Raw genomic sequence first — 12883 nt, forward strand, 5'->3', positions numbered from 1 at the left:
TTGATTTATTACAGAGAACAAATATATATGATGAATAATTGTATGATGTTTGCAGTCAATTTTGCTTTTTTATCTATTTTCAACGAATCTAACACATTCAAAATATTCAAAGATTGAATAGACAGGTGGTGCGATATAAACATAGTGAGAGGTGGAACATCCCATGACTTTTTTTATTATTATTGTAAGAGGAGAGAGAGAGAGAGAGGTTGAGAGAGAGAGAGAGGGAGATAGAGAGAGAGAGAGAGAGAGAGAGGGGGAGATAGAGAGAGAGAGAGAGAGAGAGAGAAAGAGAGAGAGAGAGGAATAGAGAGAGAGAAAGGTAGAGAGAGAGAGGGGGGATAGAGAGAGAAAGGTAGAGAGAGAGAGAGAGAGAGAGAGGAGAGAGAGAGAGAGAGAAAGGGGGAATAGAGAGAGAGAAAGGTAGAGAGAGAGAGAGAGAGAGAGGGAGAGAGAGAGAGAGAGAGAGAAAGGGGAATAGAGAGAGAGAAAGGTAGAGAGAGAGAGAGAGAGAGAGAGAGGGGAAAACAAATAGAGATGGGGCAGTGGTAGGATGGTAGGAGGGAGAATTGTCATGGTCAAAATATTATATTTTCCTAGGGTGGCGCCATTTTCTTTATGATTAATGGTGAAGTATTACATGAATTTCGAGTTTTATAGCTTCGTCTTTTAGTGATAGACTATCCCGTTCATGCCACCGCGACCGACACCATGCATACCGACAACACAACGAGCATAACTGCCTACAGCAGGGGCTGCTCCGTGGGGGGGGGGGGGGGATCGTGAGGGGGCACGCCCCCCTTTCCTTCCGAAAAATAATCACATAAATGTTCAGTTTACCCATTCAGAAATGCCTTAGAATGTACCATGTAGAGCATCTTAAAGTTCAACATTTTCCCGGGCCCTTAAGCGCCAGGCGTGTCCTTGGTATGATAGACATGAGTACTATAAAAGAACCCACTATAGCATTACATTACCCTCAAAGGGTCAAGGTACGGTCGGTTTGAAGTCTATTCTGAAATGGTTGTAGAACTATGAAATAACAGGGGGGCGTTTCATGAAACAATTAGTCAGTGGTTGCCACCGACTAATATCATGTTCACCGACTAATATCATGTTCACCGACAAGTCTTTTGTCACCGACTATTTTCCAGGCCTGTGATTGGTCAAATTTATTCAGCGCTGACTAAATTGTTGGTGAACATGATATTAGTCGGTGAAAACCACCGACAAATTGTTTCATGAAACGCCCCCCAGGAATACAAGATCATAAATCATAGTGGAGGTAAGTTTATTGATTATTTAATGATAACATAGTTTATCAGTAATGGATGTATAACAAAGCAATGTGTTATGTATATGACAACACTTTTGTGGAAAATTAGTGAACTTTATAAAGGTGAAGGACAAATTACAAATAAAAGGAACAAGATCGCGAAGACTTTCTAGAAATAAAGCCCGAGGTGATTCTAGTATCCTACTGTACATTCTCTATCTTCTTCAAAGTCTTCAAAGGGAGGTGACCACATAATAAAAAAGAACCATATACCATTAACAAAGAAAATGTACTCCATAATAAGCAATCAAAAAATACAAATCATGTGCAAAATAACAATGTAGCTGTCATATTACAGCATAACAACGAAAAAAAAAGCGGGTTAATGGAAGCGAACAGAAAATCAAAATTAACCAAATATATAAGGTACATACGAACCAGAACCACAAGTCACCCTTATATCGTTTTGCTTGATAATGTTTAACGGTAAAATCTACGACTATAACCTGACAATTGAAATTATAATTCAGTGTGTCCTTTTAGAAGATCATCTCTTTCAGTCTTGTCAGTAGATGGCGTGCTCTCATGTGTTTCATCTGTAGAGATTGCGTTGTCGTTTGTAAGATCATTGATGTTATCGTTTTTGGACTCTTTCTTCCCTTCGTCTATTTCTTCATCATCTGCTTCATTGTCGTTGTCGTATTTTTCCGTACTGTCGTTCTCACTGATGTCCGTTTCGTTTTCTGATTCTGCGGTTTCATTATCTTCATTTGGTTGAAATTCACGTGCCTGAAATTGCATTTGCCTAAAAATAATCATCGAAAGAAACTGACAAATTAGGGTACAGACCTCCTTAACATTTTATTCCTTAGCTCTATTTGTATTGCTGATTATATAATGTTTTATTGACCACGTTGACGGTTTGTATGAGCATTTTGAACAGTGAAGTGCCATTCTTATTTTTTTTTTGCTGAGTGTATACTTATTACAAAATATTCTTTACAGTTTATCATTCATGCAACTTCATATGATTTCAAGTTTTTAGATTTAGATAACAAATCAATTACTTTCGCCTTGTAAACGTGCGATTCCTTCCATCCAGCTTTCAAATCGTGGTTTGGATTGGGAGATCAGAATAACTTGAGACCCAACTTTTGTTTTCTTCCTCTTCAGAAAATAGAAATGGTTATGAAAAAGCTTATTTCGCTCAATAGATGCATACTAGTTACCAATTAATGCAAATTCATACGATTTTAAGTTAGACTGTTTTTAACTTTTAATAAATAATTCCGCTTACCTTTCATACACATCATCGACGGTGATCCAATTATTTGCGATCCATTTTGTTCCTTTTGTGACGTCACATCCACCATGAAGGGCATGAGTATTTAGAGACGACATCCAACCTAATCATTGACAGTAGGGGGGGGGGGGCGATAGTTATTAAAGCAGATTATATATATTAACAAAAATGTTATGTTATACATTATTCCAAACAGAATGATCGAGTCTTACAGAGGTTTTTTTTTTTTAAATATCGTTAAAAACAAAAATCTAAACAAAACAAAACAAAACAACAACATTACGTTTTCATCTATAAAGGCTAAATGAGTAAAAACAAAATTGGTATTCTCTTTGATATTCCCCTTCCAAGCCATAGGCGACAAACACTGCTCTAGGATTGCAATTATGAACAGTTTATATCAAGATGTTCTTTTGTTCAGACGGACGGATCGAGATCGCAACCAATTTCGAGAAAAACACTCCACTGTTTATACCATAGAAATCATATACGTCACTGTAATGTTCACCCCTTTTAAAAAGGTAAAGGACGGGGCTATTAAAATTATCTTAAAGGGAGATCCAACCCAAATAGACGACTACTCTAACAGAAAGAAATGAAATCTGACTGAATATAAGAAAGTTATGAATTGTTGAAAGTTGTAACCCCTTTACGTATGTGCACTTTCAATTGGCTTAAGCGGTAATGTCAATGTAATGTAGTACCGGACTACTTTTCCATCTGTTCCAACATATAAAATTGCTTAAATGAAGAAAAAAATAATTGCTCAGTAGGGTCTGTTCTCTTTAGAGGACTTATAATAATATGCTATCTATAATATTTTTGAGTAGTGCCCCAACGGATAAGGATCTTACGAGAAAAAAAAGAAATTAATGATATTTTTGTTCACGGCAAATGGGAGAGTTATCCACGTCCTATGTCACAATCCACTGTCCGAACTACCAATACATGAGATTCGCATAAAAGTTAACTCATATTTCAAACATTCATAACTTCATTACTTTTAGTCTGATTCATTTCAAACTTTTGCCATTCTGTTTCTGTTACTTTTTCCGCTATCATAAAAATCAACTTATTACAAGGGTTGGATTGTTCTAAAGTAGTTGCGATCGCTTTACCACGTGTATAGATAGTCAAACAAAAAACATACAACCAAAAATACAGAGCTGGTATTATAATAATATTGCACGAAAACACTGCTCAATCTTGTTTGCTTTAAGTTTAAACCTTATTAACGTACTAGTTACAAAAGGCATTAACCTGTTTCGTCGTCGATGAAATGATTATACCACATGATTGCCTTTCCATACTCCGGCTTGACGTTCAAATTGTGAAAGCAGTTGCGCGTCAAGTCAGCGTAGTCATAATCCAAGCTGTCGCGGTACTGGATAGATAAATAAAAAATAGAAATTGCATATCGCTTGCGTGGACATCTCTTTTCTAATCAAAACCTGGAATTGTTTCCAATTCAATTTAATTCAAAGCCACACTTTAAAAAACATAAACAAATTAATCCCCTCTAGCTGGAGGGAACACATTGGTATATTTCAAATTCTGTACAGAGCAAATATCACGTTTTGGGATCCCCTTTTATTCATTTTTCATTTATCGAATTAGAATATCATTCGCTGCTTGTGGGCCGAATTTAATATTCTTTATTAAAGGGTACTTACATTTGACTGCAGTCATATACAAAGTAAAAGAAAGTACCGAATAATTTTACTACAACAGTCTGTTACACGCAAATCGACAATTAACATTTGTTTCACTTTCAATTAGCTTGCAAGTTGAGCATTTGAGTAATTTATTCTTGTCGTACTAAGAGGGGGGGGGGGGGCGCCCCCGTCCCCCGGGATTTCCACCCACGACAACTAGTTTTCATGCACAAACTCTTGTCATTCGCTACGCGTAACATTGTCTGCACAGTGAGACTAGGCTGGCAGCATACTCAGCATAGGCTATGATACAGCCAGGGAATTCCAGAGATAGGCTCTGCTCAAGGCTTTAGGAACTGAATTAAATTGGATTCTGTGCCTTCAGACTACATGAAAAATAACTCATAGAGTTTGTCCTAAGTACAGGTCCAGAGTATTACACTCAAACGTAGTTTATTCAGCCCCATGTTCTTCCCTACCCCCACCCCTCCTCTAGCTTTTAGCCTCACCCACAAGACTCTTTGTATGAAGTTTACCACAGAGGCAGGAAATTGGAATACTTTACTTCTTTAGAGACGTTCTCAAATTCAGCCAAAGGGAACGCTGTTTCACCTCCACCTTCCACATCTTGTAGATAATACAAAATGGTGATAAATCTGGGGGAAAAATCATTACAACAACCTGATTATTAATATTATTAACATGTCACTTTTATTAGATTTTATTTGAATTTAAAACTGCTTAATGAAAACAAACCCCATCACCCTTAATCAATAGTGTTAAAACGTTGTTTCTTGATCGAGACTAAGAACGCCCAAACTATATTTTGTAGTTTGTAGTTTGTGGAGAAGGCATATTATCGTAAATATTCCTGTTTGCCTGATCTTATCACATTTAAACTTAACATGTTACCGTATTATGTACGTAAATGCTCTGATAATGGTAGGAGTTTTTTTCATGTAATTGAGGCTACTAGAGATGTTGAACATTACTAGGTGTAAAGTGTTTCGGGTGTTTAATGTAAGGTAATCCCAAGTTGCACACCTGCAATCGAATACTGCAAAAACAAACAAAAAATCTAAAATCAAACAAATCAGGCTAAGTTGAATATATTGGAAAGGCGTTTAAGAACCACCTTGCATCAACAGCCGAAAATGAAATAGTTCGGATAAACGAACTTTCGAAATAACGCTCGTAATTATGAGCTCTATTTGATTTCCAAAAGTATGAACCCCTATGTACGGAAATTGTGTGTTTCATAATTATGAACCTTCTTAAAAATGAGTGCCTCCCTTTTATCAATGAAATATAATGTTATTTGATATAGGCCTACCTGCAAAGTCTAAGTGGAACATTCGAATCTGAGCTTTGGTCAGGGTGACTGTGATCGCAGGGTTTGTCCGCCTCTATCTCTTCACTATCCCAATGTGCATGATAGTGCCCACCAGGGTAATAACGAACTACCTGGAAAAAATAATACAAAATATTAATGATAATAACAATAACAATAATAATAACAATATACAGTAGACTTATACGGTTGCACCATGTGAGAGAGGGGGATTGGGGAGTCCTGAGAAAGACTGTCGGTAATCTTTCTTTCTTTCCTGAAATAAACGAATAATGATAATGATTTAAAAAATAGTAATAAAATAATGTGATATATGGAAGCGTCATACCTTGCGGGCTACCTATCAAACCCCTCTAATATCCTGACGAGTATATCTCTCGATCATGGAAAAAGTCAAGCAATTTACTCTTCCAGCAGATAAGCCTCAGCCATACTGGAGCAACATCAATAATGACACTGCCATTTGGTGATAGAGAGAAAACGAAACTCAAATGTTTCCTTCAACAGAAATTCCAAGAAGAACTCCTATAGTCAACACATCCATGGCATCATGAAAAGCAGTCATTTCAGCAGTTTGTGAACTAACAGAACACCCACAATTGGCTAATGTCGGCCGGTCTCACAGATGAAGCTAAGGGCGTCACCTTTGCCATACAAGACAAGGTGGTAAAAACCCGAGCATATGAATAACTAGACAGAAATAACCGTCTGATATGGGTCATTTCTTTAATGAAAATGACATTTGTTGACATTCCCCATACACAGACGGTAACCCAGACGACTCGCAACGGGGGGATAGATTGAGCATTTTATTTTTTTTTAAATCGCGCACACGCCTATGCGCGCGCGTTTTCGTGCGTAACACCATTACAAAACATAGAATCGCCATTTTTTATTCTTTCATGATATTTCCCATATTTTTCCAAACAAGTTGATACCATGTTTTTCTCTTTATGACTATTAATAACAAGATGAAAACCCATTGAAGATAAATGTCCGTGCGCGCGAGCTCTTATAATACATAGCATATATGGGCAAAAACATGCCTATACATAATCCATTATAGGTCTTTGGGATGCACCTGGACCCCAATTGTTTTTTCATATTTTGATAGAGTATGAGTCGGAGATATGATTTCCTGTCTCATATGGCCATTAAGTGTATTCGTAAAATCATTATAATGTCCTTGAAACACAAAATACGAATTTGCATATTATGACGTCAGCATATTTATGTAATATTGATTGTATCTCTGTAAATATTGATCAATTTTCTTCCAAATTTCGATATGTTGTAGCTAAGACAATTTTCTACAAGCTCAGTTATAACCATTTTTCATTTTGATGACGTCATCATCGTGAAAATTACGATTAAAGGGCACATATAAGAAATTTCTAAGTTGCGTGTTATGCCTATGGAAGGTGAATTTCTTTCACATCATTAATCTACATGACATTGTTTTTTAGCAGTATCTCGCTTTTTTTGGCTCTATTTTGTCTCAAATTTTAGTTGGACCAGCCCAACTTTACTTGTTCCAAACAAGTATTACATGTCTAGTTTAGATCTAATTTTCTGATTTATAAATGAGATAGGAAAAAAATATGTTTATTTTTTTTCCTATTTACAGTTATCAAAGTTTGATAACCTATTACTATTACAAAATGCAAAATTTAGGGATTTACTTATATGAGTTATCCAATTTTTTTAATTTTTTTTTTAATCTCAGAACCGTGAAACGGTTCGTTCATGCATTCGAACTAGTAATCTATGACATGACCCGGCCGAAATATTTCCGGGTCAACCTACCAAAACATAGCCAATGGCCAATCAGAGCACTCGTTTAATATTGGGTTTATGAATATTCCTATATCACAGGGTCAACTATAACCAAGATGGCTGACAACGAATCATGTTGACTACGTACGAGACTTTATCGGATTAATCATTAATTTAGGATCTAAACGAGCAAGCTATCGTAAGTCAAAGTAGATATTTCTGTGTTATTTTTTTATCTGAAATAACAATTAGTGTAATATTACAGGCAAATTGGATATATGAACACGTCAAGAGTAAAAAACTCTTTGCATATCTCATTTATCGGGGTCCGGCCGAACCGACCCATGACTCAGTCCCCATAGGACGTACTTCAGTCTATGTTTAGAGACGGTCAGAGAAGCCAGATGCAATCTCAGCAGAACAATCGTCGATATCAGAAACTGAAGCTTTCGGTCTAATGAAGAACCAGTTCTCAAAGTAGACACCGATTTGACACCTGCAAGCTGTCTGGGAAAGAACCAGAAACACTAGCCATGCCTTTGGTGTCAGGATGTTCGACTCTTGCTCAGACGGATTATATCACACGACACGACAATATTGCAAAACGTAATCATTGGAAATTGCTAAAGGATCATTGGTATACGACGGCTTATGCCAAAAGTGTGGGTAGCGTCGCGTCGCGTTGACTTGAACGCGACCATTCGTACAAAGCCCCCTCCTCCCCGGTTTTTCAGAAATGGTGTGTTGTTGACTGGAGCGCGACCATTCATCCAAAGCCCCTCCCCCCCCCCCCCCCGCCCCCGGTTTGGCCGAAAGGGTGCGTTGACTAGTCTTCCACATCAGTCGTTTATAATAGAATTTAAGGAAAATAACGTAGTCTTGCAGATTTAAGCGTTTATAAAAATTAAAACAATAAATAACACGAAACGCAATCAAATAATTTACTCTGATATTTAAAAATGTCATTTAAAAATGTCAAATAAAGGTGTTTACCTAGTCTTGCATATCAGTCGTTTTTTTAAATCCTTTTCTTTCTATGTATGGAATTTAGAAAGCCCCCCCCCCCCCCCCATGTCAAATAAAGGTGTTTACCTAGTCTTGCATATCAGTCGTTCTTTTAAATCCTTTTCTTTCTATGTATGGAATTCATTTCTGTTTTTTGCGAATTTAGGTTGAAGTATTGCCATCTAAACCTCTGAAGGCAATATTTGAACCATATTGAATGGATATTTTGCCCCCAAAACCCCTGAACCGCAATTTTACCACTACCGATCTTTACCTTTAAGCAGAGTGCGATCCCCATCCAGCCAGGCACCATATTTAGTAATATCATTCTGTGTAATGGTTTATTTAGGAAAATGGACATTTAATACTGGTACGTTGTTAGATAACATCATTCAGTCTGATTTGATTGAAGATATATCTCATTAATGAAACAGTGTAAAGGCTTTAAAGTCTCAAACAGACCTACACCATCAAACTTAGTGGCCAGAATTCACAAAGGAGGCTTGTGGACAAACCTAAGTTTTCGTGCTATGACGCGTTTCGACGCGTTTTTACAAACTAGGTTTGTAAAAAAAAAAAACGCGTCAAAACGCGTCATAAACCTAGGTTTGTCGATAAACCTCCTTTGTGAATTCGGGCCAGTGTCTCCGCCATTAAGCCAGGCACCAAATTAAGTAATCTTCTGTTGTGTTTCTAAAGACCGAGTTTTCCCATGTTTATTTACGAAAATGGACAATCAATACTGGTTAGTTGATTGATAACATCACTCAGTCTGATTTGATCCGAGATATAAACTCATTAACGAATCAGTGTTAGATATATTCTTAAACAAACCTTAACCATTAAACTTAGTTCCATCGCCGGCCCTAGTAACATTGTTCAGATGAGAGAAAATGGTGACTTCAATGCTAAATGTACAATTAAAGATAATCTGAAGTTTGAGTAAAAACAGACCATTATCAATGATACAAACTGGAAAAAAAGATCTGATCGATTTTATCATTACAATTTAATTACATTTTAGGTGAAAGAAAACTGTCGCAAAGCAATGCATTGGCTCTATATACCATTCCAGACATTTAATTGTTGGAAGATTTTTAAAAGCCTGTTATATGATTTTCACTGGAAAAACGGATGGAAAAATTCAAAAATGGTTGGGAGAATTTACTGTTAGAGGGTGTCGCACAGTGGATTTGTTCCAGTTTTATTTTGCATGTAAATAGAGAGTTAGTACAGTAGAAGGAATATTATCAGTAACATTTCATACACAAATTACGCTGTTTTTTCATCAACGTTCACCGATGTTGCCGAGTCACTTTAAGCCAGATTGATATGGTTAAGTTGTTCGATAACATCATTCAGATTGATTTAATTGGAGATATATCTCTTAAAAAACAGTGTAGAGGCTATATAGTCTCAAACAAACATACACCATTAAATTTCAAGCTCACTCACACATGATATATTGCGACACTTTCAAGGCCACTTATTATTTCAAGTTCTTGTATGTACAAACGGTGACAGTTTCAATATTAAATGTAAGTTCTTCTCACTTTTTGGTCTGGAAACAATTATTTGACCATTGTTGAATATTGTATTACATTTTCACTAACGATGAATTCATCAAACTGAGTGATGTTATCGAACAACTTAACAATATCAATCTTCTATATTTTCCTTAATAAACCTGGGAAACCTGAAAATTGCATTACAATGGGAATTCTTCGTTAGTAAAAATGTAATACAATATTCAACAATGGTCAAATAATTGTTTCGAGACCAAAAAGTGAGAAGAATTTACATTTGGTTCTAGGACAATTACCCCCTGGGTAATCACCCCCGAAAAATTACCCCCCCCCCGGAAAACTACCCCCAAGGACAATTACCCCCGGGTTTATTACCCCCCCGGAGAATCACCCCCCCCCCCCCAGGACAACTACCCCCAAGGACAATTACCCCCGGAAAATTACCCCCGGAGAATTACCCCCCGAGGACAATTACCCCCGAGGACAACTACCCCCGGAGGACAATAACCCCTAGGACAATTACCCCCCCCCCCAAGGACAGTTACCACCGGGGACAATTACCCCCCGAGGACAATTACCCCCCGATGACATCTACCCCACGATGACAATTACCTCCAAGGAAAATTACCCCCCGAGGACAGCTACCCCTCGAGGACAACTACCCCTCGATGATAATTACCCCCCGGTGACACTTACACCCCCCCCCCAGGACAACTACCCCCGTGGACAATCAGCATTCAATAGCAAAAGACGATCTGACACATTGAGCTATGGCTACGAGATGGCTACGAGTATGGATCATGGCATGGATGAGGGCCCATTATACAAACAAAGACAAATACACGATCAGCTGATTAAACAAATTACAGAGGAAGCATAAAGGAAATCTTACATCCTAATTTCTTTGTTGTGCCATTGATGGTGAGAGAGGCTGTAACGCGTACTCATCTGCGCGCAATGTATTGTTCAATTTCTAAGAAATGTAATTTCTGTTCTTTACTCGGTAGCAAAACTACAGGGGAATTGGGCAACTTTCACCCCCCCCCCCCCCATATCGAATTGAATAATTTGAAAAGACTGAAATGAACTTCATAAATAACAAAGAAAATAAAGGTTCATGCAATATTAATTGCATCAAGGGGGTAAATAGAAATTTGGAGAGAAGCTTGCGTTATACGTCACAGTGTTATAATTTCCTCGGGGATGATTGTCGTTGGGGGTAGTTGTCCTCCGGGGGATTATTGTCCTCGAGGGGGGGGGGGGAGGGTTGTCCTCGAAGGGGGGAGGGGTAGTTGTCCTCGGGGGTAGTTTTCCTGGGGGATAGTTGTCCTCGAGGGTAATAATAATAATAATAATAATAATAATAATAACGTTTTATTTACCCAGGGTACCCACTTCAGTTATGAAACTGCTCTTCCGGCGCGACCAGCATAAGATAATATGTTATTACTACCCTTCTCCAATCCACTCTAATATGCTGAGCGCCTAGCTAGAAGGCAGAAGCTCCCATTATTATAAGTCTTTGGAATGACTCGGCAGGGGTTCAAACCCACGACCTTCCGTTCATGAGGCGGGCGCTCTAACCACTGAGCCACCATGCCCAGTAGTGTGCATTGGGGTAATTGTCCTCGGGGGTAGTTGTCCTCGAGGGGTAGTTGTCCTCGGGGGATAGTTGTCCTTGGGGGTTAATCGTCCCAGGGGGTAGTTGTCCTCGGGGGGGGGGGGTAATTTCCCGGGGGGTAATTGTCCTTGGGGGGTAATTGTTCTCAGGGGGTAACGTCCCTACTTCATTTTTTTTTAGGAAGGGGGGGGGGGGGTCGTCCCCCCGGAAAATTTGAAAATGTGCACACCCAAAAATGAATAGCAATCAGTTATTGACTAAAGACTGAAACAAACTTTGAGTCTCTTGATGGCTAAAGAGTGCAGCGTTTAGACTAATAAAAATGCAAAAATCTTCTCGCTCCCTCTCATAATATCCTTTAAAATGTACAAGAAGGCTAAATATTGTAGAAAATATGTATTCTGTTGGTATCACGTAATCACAGCTTACACTGTATGTTTACAAGATTAAGAGTTATAGAAATAGGTCAGTGCTTAAAAAAAAATGTATATTCAGCTTAATTGCTTTTTTAAGAAGTCCCTTCCTACCTACTTACTAAAATTTACCTCATAAATATTAACAACCATTTCGGACTGCACACTAGATACCGGCAAAGTCAAGGTGAAGTGTGGAAAAAAAGTAAATTGCTCGTTTTTTGGAAGAATGGTCGCGTCCAAGTCAACGCGACACGACGCGACGCTACCCGCCCTTTCGCTATAAGCCGTATACGACATGTAATCATTCATGGGAACACCAACCACAACCGGTCACCCAGGTGAATGAAGACACCATAAACTGGAATCGCGGCATACTGACGGACGGAACTATCAATTGCATCAAGCCATTGTCTTAAGGGCAGAAAGAAGAAGAGGCAGAATAAAAATAAGAAGAAGAAGAATTTGATCTGTTTAAAATCACATTTTGAATATGAGAGCATTTGAAGCGCGACCCTTTGCATTGAACATCTCTCATATCTTCCATACCGACATAAACACGACGAGAAAGTGAACAAATTACAACCCATCACCTTCCTTAACAATGGAATCCTATGCAAACCTCATGCACCTCGTTGGTAACTGCTTGAATTCATATTAGATATAAGTAAGATACACATAAGCACCCACTAACGCCCACACACGCGCACACAAGATATATAAAATGAATGTTTAAACCAATATAAAAGAAGGAAGAAAAAACAGTGAGTGATAAATCTTATTCATCAGTTTAATAGAAAATGTATATTATTATAGAGAAAAGTCGAAATAAGGGTGAGGATTTTCCTTTTTGTTGACATAAATTAAAAATATGAAGTCTTATTCAGTTCGGTACCTTCCTTTAAATTTTGTTCTAAAGTAACGTTCTGCGATTCTTACAGTTTGCAGTTCAAAGGC

General features: G+C 38.0%; 1 protein-coding gene across 1 annotated transcript; it reads right to left on the reverse strand.

Moving 5' to 3' along the window:
- Positions 1–1795: 1795 nt before the first annotated feature.
- Positions 1796–8679, reverse strand: LOC105437857 (transmembrane prolyl 4-hydroxylase-like). The gene is made up of 6 exons (XM_030986396.1): positions 8641–8679; positions 5568–5698; positions 4800–4890; positions 3840–3963; positions 2574–2682; positions 1796–2081 (listed from the first exon to the last, which is right to left on the reverse strand). Exons 1-6 carry the CDS (start codon positions 8677–8679, stop codon positions 1796–1798), a joined length of 780 nt encoding a protein of 259 aa, XP_030842256.1.
- Positions 8680–12883: the final 4204 nt, after the last annotated feature.

The sequence above is a fragment of the Strongylocentrotus purpuratus genome, unplaced genomic scaffold (assembly GCF_000002235.5).
Source record: "Strongylocentrotus purpuratus isolate Spur 01 unplaced genomic scaffold, Spur_5.0 spur5_scaffold_15, whole genome shotgun sequence".
In the NCBI taxonomy this organism is placed as follows: Eukaryota; Metazoa; Echinodermata; class Echinoidea; order Camarodonta; family Strongylocentrotidae; genus Strongylocentrotus; species Strongylocentrotus purpuratus.